The sequence below is a fragment of the Pseudochaenichthys georgianus genome, chromosome 9 (genome assembly GCF_902827115.2).
Source record: "Pseudochaenichthys georgianus chromosome 9, fPseGeo1.2, whole genome shotgun sequence".
In the NCBI taxonomy this organism is placed as follows: domain Eukaryota; kingdom Metazoa; phylum Chordata; class Actinopteri; order Perciformes; family Channichthyidae; genus Pseudochaenichthys; species Pseudochaenichthys georgianus.
Window position 1 is genome coordinate 31,419,115 of NC_047511.1, and position 26,906 is coordinate 31,446,020.

The 26,906-nt window shown below is 39.7% G+C and overlaps 2 protein-coding genes across 3 annotated transcripts; one reads left to right on the plus strand and one right to left on the minus strand.

The window, feature by feature from the left end:
* Positions 1-180: 180 nt before the first annotated feature.
* kdm2ba (lysine (K)-specific demethylase 2Ba) lies at positions 181-16,004 on the minus strand. The gene is made up of 10 exons (XM_071204385.1): positions 15,861-16,004; positions 11,156-11,380; positions 10,024-10,167; positions 7,265-7,352; positions 5,907-6,193; positions 4,060-4,871; positions 3,191-3,354; positions 2,929-3,090; positions 2,364-2,582; positions 181-1,390 (listed from the first exon to the last, which is right to left on the minus strand). Exons 1-10 carry the CDS (start codon positions 15,912-15,914, stop codon positions 1,209-1,211), a joined length of 2,337 nt encoding a protein of 778 aa, XP_071060486.1. The 5' UTR covers positions 15,915-16,004; the 3' UTR covers positions 181-1,208.
* Positions 16,005-18,484: 2,480 nt separating this feature from the next.
* Positions 18,485-25,978, plus strand: LOC117452309 (calcium release-activated calcium channel protein 1-like). Of its 2 annotated transcripts, XM_071204387.1 has the most exons (3): positions 18,485-18,841; positions 19,488-19,621; positions 23,471-25,978. In XM_071204387.1, exons 1-3 carry the CDS (start codon positions 18,763-18,765, stop codon positions 24,014-24,016), a joined length of 759 nt encoding a protein of 252 aa, XP_071060488.1. In that variant the 5' UTR covers positions 18,485-18,762; the 3' UTR covers positions 24,017-25,978. The 2 variants fall into 2 exon arrangements, with proteins under 2 accessions (XP_071060488.1, XP_033946741.1); XM_034090850.1 differs by lacking the exon at positions 19,488-19,621 and having other exon boundaries at positions 18,488-18,841.
* The last annotated feature ends 928 nt before the right edge of the window (positions 25,979-26,906 follow it).

Genomic DNA, 26,906 nt, shown 5'->3' on the forward strand with positions numbered 1-26,906 from the left:
TTAAAAAACAGAAGGCCAAAGACCTTTCTTAATTTAGCTCCAGCGCTGAAAAACCCATTTAAATATGACTTTACATTTCCCCAAGAAGGAAAGATCCTTTTAATGTCATTGAAGCTTTATGGGAAAGTGTGAGTATTCATTGCAGATATATTGAAAGAAATGGACTCAAGAAAGACTCGGTGATGATACAAATGAAATTATTTTAATGCATATTAGCATAGTTTTTGGATTTACAAATATAAACATGATCACATTCACCTCAGGTGATTGATTACAGCACAACACCCCAAAATACACACGACACCTACTGTATGGAGCGATTATTTAAACATTATGCAAATGAGTTATTTGCACAATACTTTCTTAAGCCTGTGGCCAGATGTGTGAGGCTGACTGTGTCATACAGTCAGTGGCAGGTCATTCAGGTAAAGTCATTTCACATTGTATTAATGTCAACTTCCTGCCACTGACTGTGTTAAACTCCACCAACAGGCTCAAACTAACCCGATAAGTTATTAGCTAGCATTATTTGATCCGGTTCTGAGGCATCAATGTCAACTTATTGAATAAATGAATAAATATAAACTGTAATAAAAAACAAAATCAATAAATTAATGTTGAAATGTCACACAACACTCAACAATTTATAAAAGTATTAAGGTAAGTGAAGACACGAGGGTGTGAAAGGAAAAATGTTCGTCATTTTGAAATACATTCTAAATATTTGAGAAAAAGTAATGATAGTTTAATCAGATATTTATTTCTGTACAGGTCATCTTTTTTTGTCTTGATACTGAAGTTCCATTAATGTCACATACAGATGTTGGCACGTAGAAGATATGGTCGTATGAAGGCAAAGTGAGGAAGGGGATATTTTCTCTGTTCACATGCCATGCAGTCTCTCTGTGATTCTCAGCTCCTGAGACATGTTAAGTAAACTCTGTGAAGTGAAGCTTGTATAAAAATACTGTGTTCTCAAATATTTAAAGAATAAAAATAAACAACCCAACAAATAAGCACATCTTTAAAAAAAAAGTATAATCGCAACACAAATGCATGCATCCTTTTTTCTGTCCAGTGAATGTGTTTCCGGAATCCGTCTCGTTTCAGTTTCTTTACATCGATTTAGAGACTTATCACAGGAGCAGTTTACAAAGAAAAATATTGTTCCATTAAGTGCAAAGTCTTTTATTGGTTGTTAGGAAGAACTAGCTGGCCTTCTGCAGCAGTTTGTCCTCTTTCAGTCTGAACGGCACGCTCACTGACATTTCTGCGATGAAGCGCTCGCAGGCCGTCCTCGTCACCTGCTTGCAGAAGCGCAGGTCGATCTGACAGATGCTGCCGCAGCGCTTGAAAAAGTTCAGGGAATGGTCTGTGACCCGGTTACAAACTGAAAGGGAAACAGAGAACAACATCAGTCACAAGCTTGATATTTATAAAGGATGTGTGGTGAAACTTCACTGGATATCAAATAGCTTCTACAATTGTTGGATATATTAAGTGCATGTAGGGGTGCTTGATAGTGGATTATTGATTATATTTTCCAACTAGTTTTGGGGGATTGCTGAAAGCGATATACACTTATATAATTTTTCACCCAGTTGCAGAGAACATTACGTTTCTCCTGTAGTGAAATTAACATTGTTATACCTGCTGGCAAAATGAGAAAACTGCTAAGGTCTACTAAGGTTAGATGTAAAACATCTTACAGGTCACATTGGGGGGAAACATTTATTTCTGGCTGGTGCCAAAACGTCATTGTAAAACTTTCTCTGCTAATTACACCTAATTGACTATATATTCTGATGATTTTGGATTGTAAATTGACAACTACTTAATTTACTTAATTTCTGTTTATATAATTTTGGAGAAACCGGCTCGAGTGCGTTAGAATTTGAAAATACACAACCGGAAAAAATCTGCCACTTCCTTACAGAGCCCCTCCTCCAACACACATGAACGCGCAATGAGGGCAGAGATAAGTTTGTGCACAGATGGAAGGCTGACAGGCAGGTAGGCCATCCAGTTACTTTAGTCGGGCGGCTAAAATGATTGGTCGTGCTTTTTACAGTACTACGGCTTCCACAGATGACATTTTTTTTATGTATTTATTGTCAAAGCATTTAATATATTCATTGCAATCGGGATGTTAAGAGCATTCCATGGAATATAACAAAAAGTGTTTCTGAAATAAATGACATACCCCCACCTTTGATTCTGCAGATTTCATAGATTATTGAGGATGTAACTCATCTAGTGACGAGTTTCCCTTTAAACTAGCTTGTGTGGCCATTTTAAGTAGAGCATCTAACGTCGTACAGTATCACACCTGTATGTCAGCCCCCACCCCGTGCCTCTCTCACCTGACAGGTTGATGTCTGTGAGGGAGTCCCTGGTGGTGGTCCCGGCGGCGGTCAGCAGGTTGACCGACTGGTCGTTGATGTGGTTGCAGTAGCTCAGGTCCAGCATGGAGAGAGAGGGCATCTGCCGGCTGATGAGGCGTAGAGACGTGTCGGTGATGTCCAGCCCCGCCAGGCGCAGGTCCTCCACGTTCCGCAGCTTGCAGCGGTTATCCAGCTGACCTGTGATCAAAGTCACATAAAGAACATCACAGATTAGTTCATTTTGTCAACAGGTGCACGACAGTAAATAAGGATCTGTACGATGTCTAAAAGCTATAAATGAGAAGTCAGTCACTTTATGTTCGTTCTTTAAAGCTGATTTTTATTCCTAAAAATGTAAATCTAACTTAGGTCTGAGGACAAAAATATTATATATAATGCAACTACACAAACAATAACCGGTTAATCATTTCTCCTTTTAACGTTGAAATGTTATACTTTTAAATGTAGTGATTTCATCATTAAGGGTGGTCATAAAGTAGTAACTGAACTTTAGCATGATGGCTGTGCTTGACCTAATGGTTACCTGGTCTGTTGTCTGTGGGGGGAGAGAGGAGGTCCCTCATCTGAGCGTCTTTGAGCCCCTCTACCCACTGGACGTCCAGGGTGCGCAGCAGAGGGCAGCTGGAGGTGCAGAGCGCAGAAACCGCCGCCCAGGAACACCCCGACAACTTTAACACCCGAAGACCTGAAAACACACAGCAGCACTTTAAAATACTGATGCTGGACAGAAGAAACTAAACGGGGAGAGTTTCCTTGTCTGCAGTTCAAGAATCACTCATAGTTACCTGGCAATCTGTTTATAAGCCAGCCCAATTGTTTCTTGGAGATGTTGGTCCAGCTGAGGTCCAGGGAGCCCGGCTGCCGGCGGATAATCCCACTCAGCATGAGAGGCGTGATGGAGGTGCAGCGGTTCAGGTCGATCATCGTCCAGAGTCTCTTATCACAACACCTGGACATCAGAAAGAATATTTATATGTAACCATGTTATCAAGATGTATAAAATCTGAGCAGCAATATTTGTGTTTCGACAGTTGGGGGATGTTTTCAGTGTGTTTAGGGTTTGTTGTATGTGGTAAATTACATTATTGTTAACATAGAGAACAAATATTTTTTAAGACCCTACTTTGGCGGTCTGCTCTTTTGTAAGTGTGCAGATGTGGTGTGTTTTTTGTGTCTTCAGGGAAACAGCGCCAAAGCAAAAGACATGTTTGAGCTAAGAATGCATTACTGCAAGAACGTGTGAAAACTGACTTCAAATTAAAACTGACTTGAAAGGCAATGTTCCCATTCAGTTAGTTTGTCAATACTAAATCAATGGAAAAGAAGCTGCCACCTGCAAACTGCATTTCAAATTAAATGGTGCAATTGTGTGAAGTTGAAGTCAAACTAAATGATATGATAAAGTAGACATTTGTAAAAATCAATACGAATTCAAAATGACATTAAACAACCTCAGATTTGGGGAATTAGTTTGCAAGAGCGATGCTTTTGGGAACGATCATAAACATCAACAGGTTAAATCCAACAGCGGTGTCGTTTTAGAGATGATATAAAAAACTTTGATATATAAATTGTTCATAGCTTATAACTGATGAGATATTTGTCCTAAGCAGTATCGCCCCTCATGTGAAACGAGTGTGTCTCGTCCCCGTACCATCTGTTCCACGTCTTGCAGACCCTCATGCAGACACACAGCTCCTGGTGGGTGAGGTATCCGAAGATCTTCATCCACACCTCTCGCTGAATGACGTGTGATTTCCCGTCTTTCAGCGGCAGTCTGTCGGGGGGCGGGCTTATCGGGGGCGGCCGGATGACGTGCCGCTCCATCTGGACACACTTGGGCGGGGAGTGTGGGGGCACGGGCCGGTTGGTGGGGGTGCTCCTATTGAAGCCCAGCGGGGTGATCTGACTGGGGTAGAAGTGGCGCAGCTCCCAGGGGGTCCCGTTCATCTCTTTGTTCTTGAGGTGGGGCCTCTGATCCCCCAGCTCGTTGCGGAACAGCCTCTGGGGTTCCTCGTTCTCCGTCTGCGGCTCCACCTTGAGGGGCTGCCGGTTCTCGTTGGCCAGGCAGTCCTCCGTTTTCTGGATCTCCTGGTTCAGGGCTTTGCTCAGCTCCCGGCTCAGCTCTCTGTTGGGTAAACGGCGCTTCCGGCGGGCTTTGCGACGCGGACCCTTTTCCTGGGTCTCACTGCCGCCCTCGCTGCTGGGGCCGGCCTGCGGGGAGCTGCAGAGCGACTGGTCACTGTCTCCAAAAGGAGTTTTAACAGAGGGGTTTAAGAGTGAACTCCTGGAGTCCCTCTCATCTGCTTCGTCTTCAGGGTCCCCAAAACGCCCTCTCCTTTCTACACCTCCCCTGAAGTGAGGCACCCTGCCTTCTTCATCCTCCTCCTCATAGGGGTCTTCGTCCTCCTCTTCTGTCTTTATATGATGTAGGAGTTTGGAATAATAAGGATCATCTGACTTTTCCTAAAGGATAAAAAAAAAGAGAATTAATTGCAATATTTACAAATGTGTTTTACAGATAGGGCAGTCTTTGGGGGTCTTGGGGTTGTTGAGGAGGAGTTTTACTTTATGTTGCATATCCCCAGGTACATTGTCTCAAGAATGTCTTTCTGTTGAGGAACCTGAAATGTATTTGAGTGGTCTAAAGCCAAGATAATATGTTGAGTTGGCCTTTTACAAAAAGAGAAAGATGGAGAACACTATATCCATCACTATAAGACATGTATGTTATGTTAAGTTAAAGCCTTTTATTGTCATTATACAAAAAGTACAACGAGATTCAGAGTGCAACTGATGCAAAGTGTTCTGACATTTTCTCATTGGTTTTCTTTCTTTGAATGTTTGGAACTGTATATCATTAAAGTCCTGTGTCCATCCTGCTTGTTGTCTAGTGCCTTACGAGCACACATGGGCTGGGTCTCATTGGTGCAGGAGACTCACACAAACGAGTCACACACCCCTTTCCCCTTGGACACAGATTAACACCCATTAACATCTGGCTTTTGTCCTTAGCAGGAGGCGTTACATTCTGCATTTTCCTCATGACAAATTACTCTGCCGTAGTCAAAAGTGTTTATCAAATCGATCTACAGTAATAGAAATATGAAACCTGCTCATTCTCCCCCCCCCCCCCCATTGACAGAAAGCTATGACATGTGTTCTCCAGGGGTTTGGACATTTCTTAAGATCTATTAACATATGCTCTCCTTAAAGTTTCCAGGCCAGAAAATAAAGTTATTACTCTTAATTTACTCTCAACTGAAACCATTTTAATCATGCGTTGTTAGCCTGTAACTCTGGGTGAGTGGAAGATATAATAATTCAGTTCAGAATTGAAAGTAATTCACAGTTTAACGGCGTGTTTTCGTCACATCAAACGTGAGTAAAACACCAGGGGAAAAAACAGAAACGCTTCTACTGGCACCAGCTGGCAACAGGAAAGAAGTCTATACTCAAATACTCACTTCTGGAAAAAAAAGGGTAATAAAAGATACTAACCTTCTTCCTCATGCCGAGATCCTCTTCCTCATCGTCATCAAACAGCTTCCTCTTCTTCCTCAGTTTGTCCTCGGGCCGGGGGCGGGGCAGGTTGCTGGGGGAGAGCAGGGGGGGCTGTCGGTGGAGAGTCTCCTCCGGTCGGTACCTGGGGGTCTCCTCTCTGTCCGGCCTCCTCTTCACCGCTGTGGACGCGTCCCCCTCCTCCTTCAGGGACTTCTGCTCCCTCAGCAGAGAGCCCGGGAGGTTGGAGGCGTACTTGAACCCTGGACCCCTTTTTTGTTTCAATGCCAAGGGGGACACAAATTGCGAGACAACTTTATACCTTTAGCCTATCACGGGCTGGAAAACCAACTGTACTACAAACGTCCCTGAGGTGTCAAAGCGTGTTACTTCTACAGGTAGAAATATAAATAAAGAAATCTATTCAAATTTGATATGTAGCATCTCAAGGTTAGGGTACTTGAGTTGAGTTTTTCTATGTTCTGCTACGTAATACTTACTACATTTTTTTTGCAATGCTATGGCACCTGTTTAGGTAACTATAGGATCATTTAAAATCACTTATTTCAAATGATTACTTATTATAATGTATTAATGTAAAGAACATACAATTAATATGCTCTCTTTAAAGCCACCAGGCAGAAACAAATAGTGACCCTTTTACATTTAAACTTGACTGAAACAATAATAAAACCCATCAAACTTGGTTATTTACTTGATAGTCATTTACTATTTGCTACTTTATAGCTCTGCCTTGATCCAAGAGGCAAATATGCAACTTTATATTCCATTTACAATCAATAATTAATGTAAGCATCTAATCAATTCTGTATTATATTAGATTAAATAACCCGTCATATAAAGAAAAGAAAAAGCTTCCTAATAACTACCTGCAAAATTAGAGTGGCATATATATTAAATATCCAATACTATATAATAAATATGTGCATAACCTTGACTGCAGGGTTCCAGGTTAAGTTTTAATAACATACTTTTTTACTTGTACTTAGTAAAGCTTTTAACAAAGTCTTTTTAATCTGTATTATTACTTTAACTGCAGTATAAGATCTGAGTACTTCTTCCACCACTGGCTGAGTCAGTGGTTTCCTGCGTCTGTGACAAACACAGACGTTCACAAACTAGAAAAGTATAAACAGGAAGTGGCAAGATGATCATCACACACAAACTGACATACTGAAAGTAATACTGAATAAAGAAAGCTTCTATTGAGCAATACTGAAATAAATCTCAGAAATATTTGGTAGTAAAACTACCAGAATACTCCAGAATACTTCCAACACAACCTTAGTAAGCAGATATATAATCTGAACCTGCTGACTCACACATGTTTATACTCACTTTTCCACTTTTTCCAGCATGGTTGCATTTGGGGCATTCCCAGCAGTTGGGCAGCTCATCGTTCACCACCCCTGAGGCATCGTTCACCTGAAACACCAACAAGGAAATGAACCGGATCTCAACAAGAACAACAAGCTTTAACGCTCAGTTTTTACAACACAAACAAGAGAGGGGAAGGGGAAGGGGAAGTGAAAGTGACGGTTGTGACGTGCGCCTGCCAGGCAGGTCAGCACAGTTTAACCTCAGATTTCGTGCACACTCTTCATGTATTCAGAAGGTGTGAAGTCAAAGGAAAGGTTTACCAACAAAATGAACATTTTATACAGATTAGGGATTACACTGGTTGAGTAAAGAAAATGTTGTTTTTCTCACATGCCTTCACAGCGATTACAGAATAAATAAACAATGAAAAGTATTGAGGAACTGAAGTAAATTAACTATCAAACTACTTCTGCCCAACAGTCACTCATGCACAGGTGAGCCACTGCTTCAGACTCACACCAAGGATGTTTTGAACTGTAATGTATTACGTAGGAAGTGCATGACAACGGCATGAATCAGACTTGTATTGTTTGAAAGGGTTGTGTCAGAATTTGTAAAGAAGTGTTGTGATTAGGGGTGCAATAACTAATCGACTTAATCGATTAAAATCGATTACCAAATTAGTTGGCAACTAATTCAGTCGTCGATTCATTGGTGACGTCATCACATGTGTTCTACACCCCGTTAAGCTCTAACATTATCGCTCTTTTTTATCGGTACAGGAGACATTTAAAAACATATGTCATATGTATTATTGCTACATAAACATTATATCGCAGTCTTAGTGTCGCCAACTCCGTTTCTAATATGCAATATGACTACAAAATGCGTCTATAATGTATTTTCGATCTTCCCAATTCAGACGAGAGATCTCTCCCCCGCCTGCTTGCGAGGGGGCGGGGCAGTTTACACACACACGCAGCTGCTACATGCATGCAACACACACACACACACGGAGGAGATGGCGGAGAGAACGCGCTCCGAGGTGTGGTTAAACTTTAGCCGTCTCGATGTGGACAATGCTCGTTACCAAAAGTGCAATAAGAGTTTATCATGTGAGGGCGGTAACACGAGCAATTTGTCTAAACATTTAGCAAAAGTGCTCCAGATCCAGACGGAGGAATGCACCGGGTTCCGCTGTCTTTCTAGTAGCTCTGTAGCCCCGTCCACGAGTAACGTTTCCACGTCAGGTGTTCTGTATACTAGCAGCAACACACCGAGTTAACTCAGTTATAAAAACATGGGTTAATGATTAGAGGTAACTGAGTTATTTATTTTGTTAAAGTTTCAGCTATTCTGTTTACAGTTCTGTCATCACATTTTTTAATATGATTTGTTAAAACATTGTTGTTTCTTTTGACGTGAAATATTATGCATTTAATTAAAATAAAAAGCGATGTTAGTTTTGTTCACAATTTGTTTAGTTAGTTTACCTTGTTTCTTGTCAAAAGAACCGTTAATACTATCGTTAAAAGGACCGGATCGATAAGCAGTATCGATATAAGTAGTAGTACAGTTAAAACCTTAACGATCCGAATAATCGATTAATCGTTTCATTAATCGATTATCAAATTAGTCGTTTGTTGCAGCCCTAGTTGTGATATGGTGATGACTAAGTTTAGCTTAAATATAAAAAAAGAAACAGAGAAGATTCTTTAAGAATGATTTAGTGTGAAGAAAAACTGATCTAATTTTATTTTTAAAAAAAATCAAGGTAACCCCTAGAGTAAAGTTAATGATATACAAACTACAAGAATGGCTTAAAAACATATTTAAAATCTTACTTAAATAAGCGCTTCTTTATTATTACGTATAAAACAAAAAGGAAAAACATATTTGATGCCTTAGTTGATGCTTGCTGCTAAACAACTTGACGGCGCTTGTCTGAGAAACTGGTTTGACCAAGCCTGTGCTGGCCTGACGTTAACAACCAGAAGCAGGGTGTGTGCTGCTTTACATCTGTTTAGGCTTTACCTCAGAAATGCAGTTAGCTGGTAAGATCTACTTTGCAACATCCATTCGAGGTAACAATCTACACTCAGCAAATCCGATCACTTGTGTTCCTAAACATGTGGCGGGAGTCTGTGAAGCTAACAATTGAGCGGCCCGACCAAGCAAGGAGGCAGAACGTCCAAAATACAACCCGGTGTGGGCATTTATTACAGCATGAACACAATGACACACACAGCCTTAATCCTGCTGTTGTTTCCTTGAGCACAGCACAGCCTGCAGCCACAAGGATGTCTCACACATACTACCTGCCTCTCCAACAGCAAAACCCCAGAGCCTAAATGCCCAACCCAATCAACCCAACAGGACACAGGTGAGGGGGGAGGAGACAACACAGGGCACCAGGTGCACACAATCAACGGCAGACATGGGGAACACTTTTCAACAACAAAAAACTAAACAACCCGTAACGGAGGTCGAGATCTATGAGCCCAGAGATCACCTCCGTGACAGAGTCAAATCCTCAAACACAATGACGTCACACCGCTTGTAAACCCCATAATGATGATGAGTGTGTTACATAAACAACACCGCTTCCAATTAACTTCAGTGATTAAAGTCCATACGTCTGAGTCACACACATCACTCTACAATGACCTGGCATTCCTGGCACACTACTTCAACTGAAATGAATCACACGGCGATGACTGGACTAAAGGCGGTGTTGCTCAACAACCGTTCCCAGCGCTGCTCTCCTTTCATTTACCTTCAGGCAGTTGGGATGGACGATCTCGTTGCAGATGGAGCACTCCATCAGCATGAAGTTGAACTTTTCCTCCTCTTCCTCCAGTGTGTCCTCTTTCCCGGCCTCCTTACACACCACACACACCGCCGTGTGAGGCAGCACCGGCTGTGAGAAGAGAGAGGAAAACATCAAGAACATGTAGGAAGAGGGCCGCCATGATGTCAGATCCTCACTACTAGATTCATGTGGCCAATGAATGCATCATAACAATATTATTGCGAAATCTATAGGACATTTACAAATAATTAATAATAATGACATCAGTCAAATGTATCTTTAACTTTGTCTTTTGACAGTTCTCTCTATTGGCAAAATGATTATACTAAAATTATTAGTGTAGGGAAGTGGGGAGAATCTGTAACCATAACTCTACAATAGTAAAAAAAGAAAAACGGAAATTATGAAAAAATACATTTTATTTTTATGATATTATCACGTATTTAATGAACATGATATCAATCTTAACATTTTATAATTTCACAGTTATTAGCAATACCTGACAACTTTTTGCAGGAATAATTACGATTTAATTAAACCAAAATGATATTATCGTGACTTTTTGGTCTTTTTTTTTTTTAGAAGAGAAACAGAGCACATTGCTATTTGTCTGAGTCACAGCTTCTACAAAGTAAAACGTAAAAAGACTTGTATTTGTGGAAAACATTTGTTAAAGCTTTTATAAAAGCTTCAGTTTAAAAGGATGTACAGAAACACTTGTGAGAAAAACTATGAGAATGAAGAGAGGTGATTGAAGATGAGAAATTATTGTATATATGTATGTATAAATGTAAATGTAAGTAGGAATAACTTGCATAATGATTTAAAAGGACAATCATTGATCAAGTAAGGGGTGGGAATTAATAAGCATTGCTTCCTCCTACTCCCTTTCGGACACATATGATTTTTTATTATTATTAATATGAAGACTTTTTTTGTATCATGAATGTGGATAAATACAGTATTTTAACAATACGGTATTCTGTTTTTTCACATTTGTTATTTGTTTAATCTGTTCGAAAATTAAAGATTGAAATGAAAATGAAAAAACTACCAATGAAATGTCAAAGCCCTCCCTTGTAAGTGTCCCACTTACTGCAATGCACTGCCTCATGATGCAGGACTGCTTCATGCGCCCCGGCCCTCCGAACTTCTTCATGTCTTTGCAGAAGTGACACTCTCCACACTCGGTCCGGACGCACGCCTCGCACTTCCGGCATCGCGTCCTCCTGCGTCTCGCTCCCGATGAGCTGCGATTGGACGGCAGCTTGATGGCCGCCGACGTCCCAACCTTCGGCTTCGGGCGGTTGGCCGCCCGCTGCTGGAAGAGGAAGAGACGAAAGTTAGCTGAAGGATACACAAAGATGTCATGAGTCTTTAAGCAAAAGAAAAACATTAAAAAAAGATAATGATGCTGGATATTATTCAGCTTCTCTGTAGTGACCTGCTGAAGCTGAGCATCAGGACACATTCAACAGTATCCTGATATGTTGCACTCACACAATATACTGTTTATTCATGCTTTAGTTTTAGATATAATTCAGTGTTCTTGCCCATTTTTGATAATAACAGTATTGCTAGAGTACAGTAAACAGGTTAACTTCACATCAGGCAGATATGCCAGCATTAAGGTGACGTAAATTATATCTGTAGATCATCATACAAAAGAATTAATTCATTGTTTAGTTTATAAAATGCCACAAAAGAAATGTGAAGAACAGCCACAATCACAATTTTGCAGAGTACAGGGAAACAACATTAAATTCATTTTTTTCCCAGGTAGTCTTACATTTAAAAATGATATAAATAAGAGATTAGCGGAAAGTCTTTACATTTGAAAAGCAGGAAGACTTTTCTGTTAATTGACTCAATAAATAGTTTCAGCCCTTTCTTTGATCGATGGTTACATTAAATGAATTGATTGCACAGGTTATACGATCCTAACCATCCTTTTATATAATCAAAGTGCTCCTCTCCAACAGCTCCGACCTCTCTGGTAAATTGCAAACATGCATAGTGCCGAGTGTGACTCATGGGAGTGAAAGAAATGAAATAAAAGGGTAGCGTGGTGATTAAACCGCTCTGCACTCAGCTTCAGATCTCTGCTCATAATATCTCGTTTGTGCATTTCTCACATTTTATTTTTAGACTCTTCCCTGTTGCTATGGCAGGACTATGAAAATAAGACAAATCGCAGACCATTACAGTGAGTCTTGTTCTAGCAGGAGAGGTTACCTAGGCAACACGTTTGCCTTGCTGGGGGCAATCTGTTTGAAAAGACGACTGCAAGAGATGATAAAAATAAGCTCTCAGCGGGAGGCTTTACTGCAGGATTTAATCACTTATTACCAACACTGCATTTCAGCACACCATTATGTTGTGCGAGAGTGATATCAGGTAAAACAGGTCAAACAAGATGAAAATAAAACAAAATACTCCGGTCTAACGACAATGTACACTAATGCTTTCCGCGTGATAGAGACAAGATAATTAAGTGTGCACACATACAAGGAAACAACAAGCCATTCTCATTTCTGTATGATTCACTTTTAAAGGTTTGTGTTGGAGCGCTCGGGGGGAGTGTGGGAGAGAGACTCCCTCTGGAGGGAACTTTGGGATTGTAGCCTCTGCAGACTATTTACATGCACACAAACCTAAATAACACTATAGCAAAGCGAAAACTCCAAAAAAGCACAATAGGGCACCGTTAAAGTAAATGAACATGCAAGAGTCTTGCTGTTACTTTTCAACCTCATGGTCAGCTGCAGGTATTGTTGGTGGTTTGGATAAAAGCATCTACAAAATGAAACGTAATGTATTGATACATTGTTGCCTTCAATCAGAAATACACATACAGCTAATCACAACAACAATAAAGCTGAACACAGTTCAAATGTACCCTACAGATACATATATAGTTATTATAAACGTAAAACAATAACGACATTTGTTAATACAGTAATGCAACAGAGCATACTGCAGAAGGTGCAGGAAAATAAATCAGAGGATATGACAGTAAAGTGTATACAGGGATTTATACAATTACATTTAACATTTTCTTTATACTAAATCTATAATCGATTGTGTTTACCTGGTTTTTTGTGTTTAAATAAATGAGTTGAAGTATATGTTCGAAGATGCATCTCTGTATTATATTCTTTGTCTGAACAAGAGCTTGACGCTTGTAACCTCACTCGTAGTAATTTAATACATGTTCATGGGACCATCATGAAATGCACTGACACTCATTTTCCAGCTTTTAAATGCTCCTCTGTTTCGAACTTACTATAAATCACCTGGACGCTTTTGTATTTTTCCATCAGAAGGACTTTTAAATGATATTATTTTTGAATCTTATCATGAGATTCTTTTAAATGGTATGTTTTGATTGAATGATCTCTCCTGGCATGTTGCCATGAATGTATCCGACTCCTGTGGAAATATGGGAGGGAAGCACCAGAGGAGTGGCTGCAGCTGCAGGGCGACTGTCAACATCACACAATGTTTTTTGTTGTTGTTCTGCTGCCATATTATGTTCCTGACCTTGTCTGACACAAGGGCTTTTTTGTAATATCATTTCTTAAGTCAGCCTCTAAACAAAGCCATTTAAATGACAGTATTAAAAGGAGATGCAAAAATGTATCATTTCATAATTGTAAAAAAAACCTCATCTCCAGCTTCTTAAATGATAGTATTTCCTGATTTCTTAACTCCTCTCTGACATCAAACTGAATATATTTGACTTGTGAATCAAATAAAACATGTGAGGTTGTAATCTTGGGTGTTTGTTTGTAGCCACTGATCAACATTCTTCACCATTTTCATGTGACATGTTATAGACCAAAAACAAGAAATACCTTGCCGATGAATCTCTCATATATTTGCCATTAAAAAAAGTATTGTTAGTTGCAGCTCTTGATGGAAAGTTTTGAGCACAACAAATGACAAATTCTCCATTCTCTGGAGATCTCACCCAACCACCTTGCTCTAATTAAAGTAAATATGTAGCATAAAGCTCAAAACAAATATGTGCACTTTGCAGAGCACGGCTGCCAAAGCGACTATCAGCTGACCTCGTCTTTACTGTAACTCTGTGCAGTAATATGTCAGGAATTTGGGATTGCTTCCTGAAGTGTGGGAAGAAAAAACATGGCTTGTATTCTTGTGTGAGCGTGGTTTTGTGACTCAGCTTCAGCATGGATTTCAGAGGAAATCCGTCACAAGGCTCATCTATTGGTTGTCCTCAAAACAAAACAAAAAGTGAGTGTGGCTTTCTTCAACACCATGTCCGAAGAGGCCAAAACACCGCCTCTGAAGAGCTGTTATTGGGTGCTGTATGTGTAAACATTGTGTAAGCAGCAGGACCTGGCTCTTATGTCAGCACCTCTCATATTTCTGCTCCGTTGTGAAGGCCAAGTGTCTAATGGAGACTAGTGCAATATCACTGTTAGAAAGCATTCATGCCCAAATGACACACACACTTCCTACCACAAATGAATAGGCATGTCGCAATAATAACATTATCGTACAATACAATTGAATATTCTCATTTATTTTTGCTGACCTCATCATTGGCTGTTGATTTTAAGTTTGATTACCCTAAAAATTTCAGCAATATTTGAAAGCACATGATACCAGAATAAACACCAGGGTTTCCCCTTTCATTATAAGACCTCAGTGTTGCTCTCTATTCCCCCATGTGCCATCTATTTAATATTGTTTAAGTGCATGTTTCTGTAACAGAGCAAGCAGAGTGCATTACATGTATTGTTTTAGTTGTGTAGTATGAATTATTTAGATAGGATATTATGTATTCTCTCAATAGGATGTCTAAATATATAAGAAATAAAAGTGCATGCTCTGTGAAAGAGTGTACTTGCTTTATTATGTTATTATATAATTGTCATAAGATAGTCTTAAAATGGCAATAATTCTGTTTATCGAAATTATATCAGTGGCAATATATCCTGCAACAAAAGTAGTTGTTATGACAGGCCTACAAATAAAAACTTTCTCCTAAAGAACCTCAGAAAACAGAGTGTAATATCTGATTAAAAAAACTCCAGTGCTGTATTTTCCTCATCCTGGTGCAAAACAAGTGGCTTAAAAAACAACAGTTTAAGTCAAACCATTATTCCAGCCAGGGGTTTGAGGGGTCACTGGACCCCAGTTTGGGAACCACAACAGAAGTAGGAGAGCCCCTTCATTGTTCCCTCACCCCATCCCCCCGCCTCTGCTAGACAACATTGAGCATAAAGCCTTCTTAAAGGCACAGAGTGAGAGGGGTAACTTTAGGAAGTGTGAGGAAATCAATCACAAGTATGCATTTTTTTTCCTAACCGGACATGTGGGATTAGAGTACATTGTGTAAATCACAGCGTGTACATGCAAGGCTTTTCAGATGGATGGAAGATTTTGTCCACACGTGTATAACATAAGAGGATGAAACTCTGTATTAAGAGGTGGTCAGTACAAAATGGGTCAGTTATGGCTAACGTGATATGTTGTCCAAGGAGGAGAGGACACGCTGTGTGTGTATGTGTGGACAGACAGGGTATACATCCCAATAAGCAGCCCGACTCTATTTAACCATGTTTACATAACATTAACTGAGTATTAAACCGTATGAGGTTATAAAAGGACACATTTCAACTCGATACTGAGGAAAACAGCGGGTAACCTGAAGCCACAGAAGAAAACACATTTACACTCGCAAAAACCTTTCTCTCTCACCACACGTTTTGACAAAAACACACACGTATACAAACGGAGGTGACATAATGAAATGTGGGAGCTCTGACCTGCTCAGACTCTGAATCATATTCCTCATCGTCTCCGCTCAGTGACAAGGCCATGGCTCTTCTCTCTCATCGTTTGTGAACACCAGAGAAAACTAACATGGCTGAACAAGCTTCCTGCAGCTCAACTCATTCACCCCTCCCTCAAACAGGCAGCTGCTAGTAATGTTCACTGTGCTGCGTTCAGGAACCATGGGAAACGTGGGGAACACCGACTTCCTACTTAGCTAACAGCATTCTGGTTAGCAAAAAACAGGCTGTTGAAAACTAGAAGACAGACTAAAGTGATTGAATACATGTTGGGAATGTAAAATAGTGATTATAAAGCAATATAAGTAAGATATGCATATTTTGACGCTGCATGGCATCTCGCAATGATGATAAACGAGTGACGTGACAGCAGCATCAATGCAACAGGAAATGGAGATCAGCAGGCAACACAAGATGATTCACTCCCACACACCTCCGTCTTCGCTTCTACTGGTTTTTGCGGGATGTGTGAGTCTAGCTATACAGGTAAAAATAAGGCATTCGAAATAGTTTATTTACCATTATGTATTATAGGTTTGGTGTTAGTAATGATGATTACAATTTCCTAAATGTTGTAGCTTAATGACCAAACAATGCAATGGTGTTTGACAGGTAAAGTAATTAACCTCATATAATCAGCACAACCTGATTAAAGATATCACATTGTAAGTGTCAACATCGTTTTATTGTTCAACATTTGCTATATGATTTTATATGATCATTTGGTTAATCTGCCCAATACATTTAGTTTCCCCTTATTTGAGGGACTATTTGTGTATTAAACGTTACTGGCTATGTTGATCTGATGTCTTACATTAATTAAAAGGGAAAGCTGGCAATTTCACCTACACATATTGCTTTATATTAGACCCTATAGATATATAGGGTAGAGCTCCATACAAACACCACATGGCTTAGACTGTATGATATAAAGATGGTGATATAATAATCATGTGAGGCCATTATATATATATATAGATAAACGTCTCTCTTTGGCATCATCCAGTGGTAGCATGAAGTGATGGACAAATTCATGCAATATCAGATATTGGCAGATATATTTGATACGTTTTTTTCTTATTTTTAGAAACCATGTCATCGTTTTTGAAATACTAGGTTAAATTACTTTTTTGATTATTATTTTTGAAAAAACTAATATCGAGTAATTGTTGTATTTACATACAATTTTTCTTTGCACTTTTTTCTTGAACTTTTTTATGTATTTTCATTTTTTTGTATCTGCTCCATTGTTGAAGGAGCCAGAGACTAAAGGTTTTGCCAAAACTAAGCTATAGCTCTTGTATAGAAATGGGCGTCACTTTGTTCGAAAAAGTGTGGGGACATTTTCTCCAGATTTAACATCAGCATAGCAGAAGACAAAATATGTCCTTCTCCTGGGTGTTGAACCATGAGCACCTGCATGATAGTCCAACGCATAGACCTCTGGACCACCAGACCACCAATGTGTTTTAAAATGTTGAAGACCCAACTATAGGTCTTGCTGTGATGTGAATTTGTATGTATAACATGACATAAATAAATAAATGTGGAAATAAATAAAGGAATAAATAAATACAAGACTAAATAAATGTGAAAGAAACCCAGAAATAAATAAATGTGGAAATAAATACACAAATAAATAAATACAAGAAAACATTTATAAATATGGAAATAAATAAATGAATACATATTTTCACTTACAAATGAACTTTGATTGACTTGAGTTGCGTCAAAAATTGTGTTGCTATTAAAGGCTTAGCTATCTAAAACTCAGCAACAGGAGTGTAAGGGTTCGCATTTTTAACAGGTTTGAGACCTCAGATTTTAAGCTCTTCTCCACGATACTATGTGAGAACACGCACCAATTTAACAAGCAGCACAATACAAATCAACATGATAACTGCATGGCTGGGATTGAACCCACCACCTTCTGAATAAAAGACACGAGCTCTTCCTCTATTATTATTTGTTGCAACAATAACAATTACAATTTTGTTTTGTAAATGGGGACAAATATTTTCTGTTTCATGTAAACTGCGCATTCTGCTACTCTTTGACTAGAAAATAAAGCAAGAAGACAACATTTACTTCAGTCAGTAGAGTAAGGAGGAACGTTTTTTTTAAATATTCTCTATTAAAGTTTACTAACATGTCCAACTTGCAAATCTTGACACTAAACCAGTGTTCTTTAAATTATTACATTTATTTGTGAACGCTATTTTTCAGAACATTTGTAAGTTAAACTTTAAAAAAGTATGGGGCCAAAATTGTCCGTTTCAAAAAGTGGTGGTGACATGTCCCCAGCGAAAATGACGCCTGGCTATAAGCCATAAATACTTTTTTTGAAGATCTGTTTTTAATCGCAGTGTACAGTCTATAGCGGAAATGGGCTTTCATAGCTTTGTATACACATGCTGTTAATGTGTCCATGTTTTATGAAATGAATAATGAGTGGAAAAGGGAAAGCAAAACTCATGCCACTAAAATATACAGAAAAGCAGATGAGCGGATGGGTTTATGATACAAAAAGATGTTATCTTAAAGAAAATGACAAAACAAGAGCTCCATTATGAATTTCTGACGCAAGGAGGCGGACTACCGCAGTGGATTGTGGGTATCTTGTGTTTCCTGATAGACCCTGACAGTCGGACAGCTGTTGCAGGAAAGTTTTGACATAGTTTGATAGCTTTCTGTACTATCTAGTGTTTATTAGATGTTTTACCTCATCTGAAGCAAATTCCCAAATTTTCGTCGGTGTACTTCATCGACTTCCATCCAGTAAATCACTTCGGTTGACATCTTTAATTTGTAAAAGTTCACCGGGACATTAACTTTTCGGAATGAGTTTGAACGAGCACTCCTTGCAGGCTCTGTCATGGAGAAAACTGTACTTGAGTCGAGCAAAGTTAAAAGCCACGAGTCGCACTTCTGCTCTTTTGTCCGGATTCGCAATGGTAAGTTATCATTGATTTAACTTATTGTTGTTACAGAGTATTACTGCGTTAATGCAAACTCAACTTTAGGCCATCGGCATGTACTGCAGACACACAGACGTTATGTGACGCAGATGATTGTTTTCAAAGGCTGTCACTTTAAAGGCCTAATGACGGCTGCAGAGCTTAATATTTTCCATCTATCATTTCCGTAATGACAGACAGAGTTGTAAAAAAACTCAAAGTTAATAAAATATACTCCGAGATGCGTGTGCCTGCATGTGCACGAGATGTATCTCACGGTGCAGTAGTGGAATGATAATAACGGAACAAGATAAACAAAACACTTTATGTAAACTCCACTGTGCTTGCCAACATACCAGTGCGGGATAACCTTCCGCCACAACAAGTAGACCGCATAGCCAGGGCCGGCTTCCTCTCTCCCTCCCTCTCTCCCTCGCTCACTCGCACTTTGGCTGTGAGCTGCGGCCGCCAGATAAGTCAACATTCCCCATTTTCATCACTTACAGCGCCCATCGTACAGGGCAATCGAAACGTGTAACCGGGGTTTAAAGGGTGTTACATTTGCTTAATTATGAATATTGTTACATCAAAGCCAAAAATTAGGATGAGCACCAACGGTCACAAATGTTTTTTTCCCTCCCAGAACTGCCAGCGCAGCGCCTCCCCAGTAGGGTGACCAGATCCCAACAAACCAAATGTGGGACAAGGAGTATGGTTGTGTGGGACAATGTGGGACACCCTCTCAACAGCACCCCCCAACCCCGGAAAAAAAAAAACGTAACAACAAATATATAACAACTGAGCAGAAAGTGAAGTCATAATGCAGTTTTTTAATAAAGAAAAGTAAACTAAGGCTAACCAAGGCAGCAGGCATTATTCACTTCAAGTGTTTAGAAATGCATCTTCTTAATTCAACTAGTGTATTACCTGTACAAGTAGGCACAACATAAATTAATAGATACAATAAAACCAACACTGGCCAGGAGGGAACAGAAACATAATAATACATCAAATAAAATAGCTTTCGGTTTTGTCCATCACAGCCACAGAAGGTGGGCCTTCTGTCACCTAGAACCACTGGTGTCTTTGACTCTGTCAAACAACTCTCCACAGAGGCAGGGGCAAGCACATCTGTTATTATGGACGCTGCTTTTGTACGACCACATGACATTTTCTTTACTATCTCAGAGTCTGGAAAAATGGTCGGCGCTAGCTTGTTACCAGTCAGTTGACCGGTATGAATGGGAGTGTTGCACTGTATGGTAAACACTGGTTATTTCTGCTGCTGTTACCTTGTCTGAGTGACCATCATTTTTTGGTTTGAGCAGGAATGTCTCCATAGAGTGGGATGTCTCTTTTTGAGCGACACGTTTCTTGTGAGAATCGCATTCTCTGTGTCTTTTGACGTCGTATTCACTGCCATGTGAAATTTAAAAATTACTCTTGCAAAGATTGCAACAAAATCTCTGAGAGTCGCCCTGCACTGGCTGCACCCACGGGTAAGTGTCTTCCCAGTCTTTGTTGTATGTGCATCTTCTTTTCTTCTTAGCTGTAGTTTCAGTTTCCTCCATTTTCCATAACCTGCTGCGTCGCCTGCGTTCGTTGTTGTTGTTTGGCGGGGTGGGGTGTGTGTGTGTGTGAGTGAGTTACTCTCATTGGTTAACACTTGACCAGCACCCGCCGTGTGTTACAGTTTGATTGACAGCAAACACAGCCCCCTGATGATAGCCTTCCCTGCTTTCTCAACAGCCATTGGATGAATCTGATTTTAAAGAAAAGCGTTTTAGCCAATCAAAATGAAATATGCGGGACATCGTCTCAATTTGCGGGACGCACCAAAAGTCGTGAAAATGCTGTGCAGTCCCGCGCAAAGCGGGACATCTGGTCACCCTACTCCCCAGATCTGGCGCCCTAGGCGAGCATCTATAACGCTAGTGCTACGGGCCGGCCCTGCGCATAGCAGCACTACAAGCACTCACCCATGTTGTTTAAATGTCTTTGTTCCTTTGGTTTTCAATTGACAGAAAACACCAAGTTAACATAAGCTTGCATTGTTAGCTTATTTAGGTAATACAAGTGGACAAGTAGCCATACTTGTTTCTAAAATGTATTAATGGGGAGGTAAGATATATAATACCCCTTGCACTTGCTTACATTTTTGTAATTCCATTGTTAGGAATACTTTCATTTGATATCCTTACACTGCTGAGAGGTGCAATCGACAATTACAAAACAAAGCTTGAGACAAATTTACATTTTATAAAACAAATTTACACTTTATAAAACAAATTTACACTTTATAAAACAAAATTACATTAGAAAAACACTTTTACCAAAGAAAATACGATTTAACAAAAACAAATTAAGGAGATGCAAAACACTTTTGTCTAAACACTTTTAACATTTCCCGAAACACTTTAACAAACTAGAGAATCAAACCGGAAAGGGAATGCCCATCATACCAGAAGTGACGTGCAAGTGATTGACACAAACTTAAGTTTGTTTTGGCTGATAGACCGCCGTTACCTATGGACCTTTATGGTCGTTAAACATGTTTTGTCCATTCTGTGGAAACCACCTGGGCCACGTGACATGGTTTTGCTCATCACGATATACTTTCTCGTGCGCACACACACACACACACACACACACACACACACACACACACACACACACACACACACACACACACACACACACACACACACACACACACACACACACACACACACACACACACACACACACACACACACACACACATCTACACACATCTATTTCAAGTATACTATAGAGTGGCGCAGAATGCTGGGCATTTAACATGCATTTAAACAGTCCTTCGGCGCCACTCGATGACGTAGTATACTTGAAATAGTTGCTCTGCAGCATGTGTACTCGCGATTGAGAAACGGCCAGCGAGACATCGCGATTGGACGCGGGAAGGGGGGCGGGTGCTGAGGGGGCTGCAGCAGCCCCATCTGCGAGGCTACAGTAGCATTTTATTGTTTGTAGCAGTCAAACTAGGACTGAGTCAAACAGTGTCAGTTTTATTAAGAACTTATGGTACAAATTATTTGTATCGCAAATAAAGCAGAAAAAACATGCATTATTTTACTCTTGTACTATTAGCGTTAGTGCCGCTTCTCGGCGATTACCGTAAAGGCCCGATTGAGTTGACCGCAGTACCGGAACGGACTACAGTATCTTAATATCTTCTGAAAACAAATGCCAGTGAAACACACACACACATCGAACTGCGCGATTATTTCGCCTTATTATTCTATTTATGAAGGAGGAGATGTCCGGTCACCAGGACGTGTGTGTGTGTGTGTATAGAGGTGTGTGTGGCTATAACGAAGCAGCCTGTAGTCGCTCTTTAGCTGTCTAATGAAGGTCAACACAGCGAAGGCTGTGTGTAAAAGGCACAGCTCCACTTCCTACTTGGCGAACCTGTAACTTTCTCGTGCGCACGAGAACGTATCCCTTGCGCAAGAGGAAGTATATCGCGATGAGCAAAACCATGTCACGTGGCCCAGGTGATTTCCACAGAACGGACAAAACATGTTTAACGACCATAAAGGTCCATAGGTACCGGCGGTCTATCAGCCAAAACAAACTTAAGTTTGTGTCAATCACTTGCACGTCACTTCTGGTATGATGGGCATTCCCTTTCCGGTTTGATTCTCTAGTTTGTTAAAGTGTTTCGAGAAATGTTAAAGTGTTTCGACACTTGTTAATTTGTTAATGTTAAATTGTATTGTCTTTGGCAAAAGTGTTTTGCTAATGTAGTTCTGTTTTATAAAATGTAAATTTGTCTCAAGCTACACCAATACTGCATACAACTATAACCCATGCTCCTCTTCAGCTTATATGTGGCTCGTATAATGGTATGATTGATTTACAAATCTGTATTTAAGCAATGCAGTTTCAGTTACTTAGTTGTCCTGCTCTTATGACATTCAGGGGCCCTGACATCTCTTTATTGCAGTGCTTCTCAAAGTGTGGTCTGCGGACCACTGGTGGTCCGTGAGCGCCCCCTAGTGTTCTGTGAGTATATTGGTAAAATGTCACATTTGAAATAGATTAATCTAAGTTTTCCGCACTCTCGCGGGAATATCTCCGCAATGGAGCAAGCTTAAGTTTCACTTTCAATTGCATGATATAGCCCAGCGCAACACCTTCGTCACACATGTTGCCTTGTTTGTACCATTTTCAGGCGATTTGTAATCTGTTCTAGAAAAACGATGTGTTTTTTGGATATTTGTGGAGTTAGATGGTCCGTGAGTGTTTTTTAATTGGTTAAGTGGTCCTTGGTATGAAAAAGTTTGAGAAACACTGCTTTATTGTAAAGTCTGCGTTTACTCTTTTGTCCACACACTACTAATAGGTCCAATTCAGAACAAGAACAACATCTAAAAATACTTGTATTTTACATTATATTCTATCCACATACGCAGCTGTCTGTCTTTGCTGTGTGGGAAGAGAAAGCAGTGGTTAGAGTTGTCTATGTTAGACTTTTTATGTAAAACATGTAGAGTAATATAACTGATAGCCATGTCTACTGTGTTACTCACTGATGAAGATATCAATTGGAGAAGATAAATTGTTCTTGTATGATTTTCCAAGGTTGCCATGGTGGAGGTACAGCTGGAGCGGGAATATAAGTACCCCCCCGGGCTGCTGATAGCCTTCAGTGCCTGCACCACAGTCCTGGTTGCAGTCCACCTCTTCGCCCTCATGGTCAGCACTTGCATCCTCCCGAATCTCGAGGCTGTCAGCAATGTTCACAACCTCAACTCCGTCCACGAGTCTCCCCACGAGCGCATGCATCGCCACATAGAATTGGCCTGGGCTTTCTCCACAGTCATCGGCACCCTCCTCTTCCTCACAGAGGTGATGCTCTTGTGCTGGGTGAAGTTCTTACCCCTCAGAAGCCTTGACGAGCAGAACAGCACTATAAGTTCAGGGCAGGCTGCAGCCATCGCTTCCACCTGCATCATGGTGCCGTTTGGACTCGTTTTTATCATGTTCGCTGTCCACTTTTACCGCACTCTGGTCAGTCACAAAACGGACCGGCAGATCAAAGAGCTGGAGCAGGTCATCCAGCTCCAGACCCAGCTGGACCATCGGGGTGAGAACGACGACCTGAAGGCCACTATCCACTATCCTTGATTATAGCCAGTAAGCACGCTACAGCAGCAGACATTCAACAATGCCTTTATTGTGAAATTCTCTTATAAAAGCTTTATTTGTTATGTATAACTGTGCACAAATTAAAGGTGTACTTCCTTGTATGTCCTAACGTTTAGTTGACGCTTTTGTCCAAAGCAACATACAAACACTTCAGTACTGTAGACATGCCTACAGGAGCATTTCAGGGTGAAGTATCTTGCCCAAAGACATGTTGACATGTTGACAGGAGGGAATGGGATCGAACCTCTTGAACCTTGCCACTTTTCTTTCAATATTCATGTAAAACAAAAGCCTTTGTTGCAGCCTGGTATAAAATGATAGTCCTGCTCCTTTTAATGGTCTATTTGAGCTGCCACGGTTTAATCTGTGCTGCAGGCAGACATACTAGTGACTCACCACCACTGCTGCATGCACCTGTGGCCTTTATATCGTCCCATGGTGGGTTGCATTGATTTCACATGTTCTCACAGTTGTCTGGCTTTAAATTAGGCTTTGTAGAGAGCATTACCAGACCTATATTTTCAATGCAGACGTTCAAAATCAGGGTTTGAGTTATCTGACTGAAATATCAGATTGATTTGAATCACTACATGCTTTAAAACCGACATTATGGAACAACTTGCATGTTTTAAAACGTTTTTTATATACAAACATTCATACACATTGGACTAATTGGTTGTTTAATGAGTAATCATATAATACAATACATGCATAAGAATCGTGTAGGAACTTTACTACATGTTTTAGTCTTGAACAATGTACATGTTACAATTTGCTAAACTAGCTTCGAAAATCAGTTTGCATTGGAGTCTTAAGATTTGAGCAAAAAGCAGTTAAGATCTTTTACAAAACAAATAGTTACAGTATAAATCAACCCAACTGTATTTGTGTGTAATCTGAGCCAAAATTCCACTTCTGAATAAAGGGTGTTATTGCATTACACATATTTCTATAGCACAATAAATAGCAGAATAAATGTAGGGTACAAAATATATTGAGTTTTCTTGATTTCCTGCTGCTGTTGTGAACATGCTGTCCATAAATGGAAGCTTTAAAAGTATTGCTGAATGTATTGTTACAAAGCATGCACATATTGGAACTGTTGTTTTAGAGTTTGTATGTTTTTTACTTTTAATAGTTTACAAACTTGAGTGTGTTCACACGTTGTTTAGGTTACAGATTGTGTGAATTAGCGTGTGGTGTCTTTGTCCTGTGGCACATTGTTGAATAGTTTTACATGGGTTTGACCATTTTCTATACTTTTCTTTATTATATCTACTGTAACGCTGGTACAAAAACACAGTAAGTGCTTAAATGAAGAAATATGCAAATATTTGTAGCTGCTGGACGACAATTCATTTTGTTCATAATACTATTGTTCAACTGTAAAATACTGATATTATACCAAGGTAACTCTGTGGTCATTTATCTAAACGTGGTTTGTGCTGAGTCATGGTTATGTTTCTGTAGATCACTAGCGCCCAATATTTGCAATGAAATTGTTTCCACCTGATAATAATATCTTCGTGACACAAACCAGAGAGCTAGAATCCAAAAGGGGTCAATCACTAACACACACGTTTAGAAAAATGGTTGTTACCTTTCTAAAGATCACTGTTGATGTTTATTTTCACACGAAGAAATATATAAAGAAGGTTTTATCCAGATAACCTCACAGTCTGGACACTTCTGAAAGGAATTACCACAGATCAATGCAAATTAAGGCATTGATCTGTGGGTCATTTTGCTGGTTTATTTATTTAATCCATATTAATGTATATAGAGAGGTTCCACTGTTTGTGTCGATGCACAGCTTTAAAGGGATTTTTTTCTTTCAGCAAATACTGTATTGTAAGTTTTGCATATATCTGGTGTTTTAAACTTGAGTCAGCAGGACTTTGTTTGTGTTGCCGGTTCGGGAATAAAACACATCTGCGATAATTTGAGTTTTGTTTTATTTTTTTTAATACAGTTTTTTACATTTACAAAAATGCCTGGATAAAACAAACAAGGAAAACTAGACATGTATTGCATAAATGGTATTTTGGTCAATGAAAAACCAAAAGGAAAACCACACAGGAAGTGTGCACACATACAGTTTGAGATAGCTGTCACTCAGTCAAAGCATGACTGCATTATAACAAAGCACACAAACTCCTCCGCTTGCTGACTTTTTCCGACAATCCTTTCTCTATTAGTGCACGTTTTGTTGTTTCTCTGAACAAGTAGTCCACATCTTCCCTGCATTCGCCTGTGCTAAATATAGCACAGCGTCGATTTTCTAACCCGATTTTCCTTCTTCTGTTCTCTTCTCCCTGTTACAATAGAGTTTACTCCCAAAAAAATATGTGTTATATGATATACAATGATTACACATTAATTGTCACTATTAAGCCTGATGAAATTAATCATCTAAATGAAATTCAAGACTGCCTCGAGAACTTAAAAACGTGGATAACCGTACACTTTTTTTTTTTAAACACGACCAAAACTGAAGTTATTGTACTCGGCCCGAAGAATCTACGAAACAAATTATCTAAAGATATACTAACTATGGATGGCATTAATTTGGCCTCCAGTGACTGTGAGACTGTAAGGAATCTTCGTGTTAACTTATATTTGATCAGGATTTATCCACATAAAATCAATTTCAAGGACCGCCTACTTCCATCTACGTAACATTGCAAAAATCAGGCATATGTTGCCTCAAAACGATGCAGAGAAACTAGTCCATGCATTTGTTACTTCAAGGCTGGATTATTGTAACTCCTTATTATCAGGGTGTAGGCTACCAAGAAGTCAGTCAAGTCGCTTCAGCTGATTCAAAATGCTGCAGCTCGTGTACTAACCAGAGTTAGAAAAAGGGACC

Excerpts from the sequence above, each read along its gene's own strand:
- kdm2ba (XM_071204385.1), bottom strand. The coding sequence starts at position 15,914 with ATGGCCTTGTCACTGAGCGGAGACGATGAGGAATATGATTCAGAGTCT. Across the intron at positions 3,355-4,059 it reads TGCAAGACGTGGAACAGATG|GTGTTGTGATAAGAGACTCT; the intron begins GTACGGGGACGA and ends TCTGATGTCCAG. Across the intron at positions 1,391-2,363 it reads CACAGACATCAACCTGTCAG|TTTGTAACCGGGTCACAGAC; the intron begins GTGAGAGAGGCA and ends TTTCCCTTTCAG.
- LOC117452309 (XM_071204387.1), top strand. The coding sequence starts at position 18,763 with ATGGAGAAAACTGTACTTGAGTCGAGCAAAGTTAAAAGCCACGAGTCG. Across the intron at positions 18,842-19,487 it reads TTTTGTCCGGATTCGCAATG|AACTGCCAGCGCAGCGCCTC; the intron begins GTAAGTTATCAT and ends TTTCCCTCCCAG. Across the intron at positions 19,622-23,470 it reads AACCCCGGAAAAAAAAAAAC|GTTGCCATGGTGGAGGTACA; the intron begins GTAACAACAAAT and ends TGATTTTCCAAG.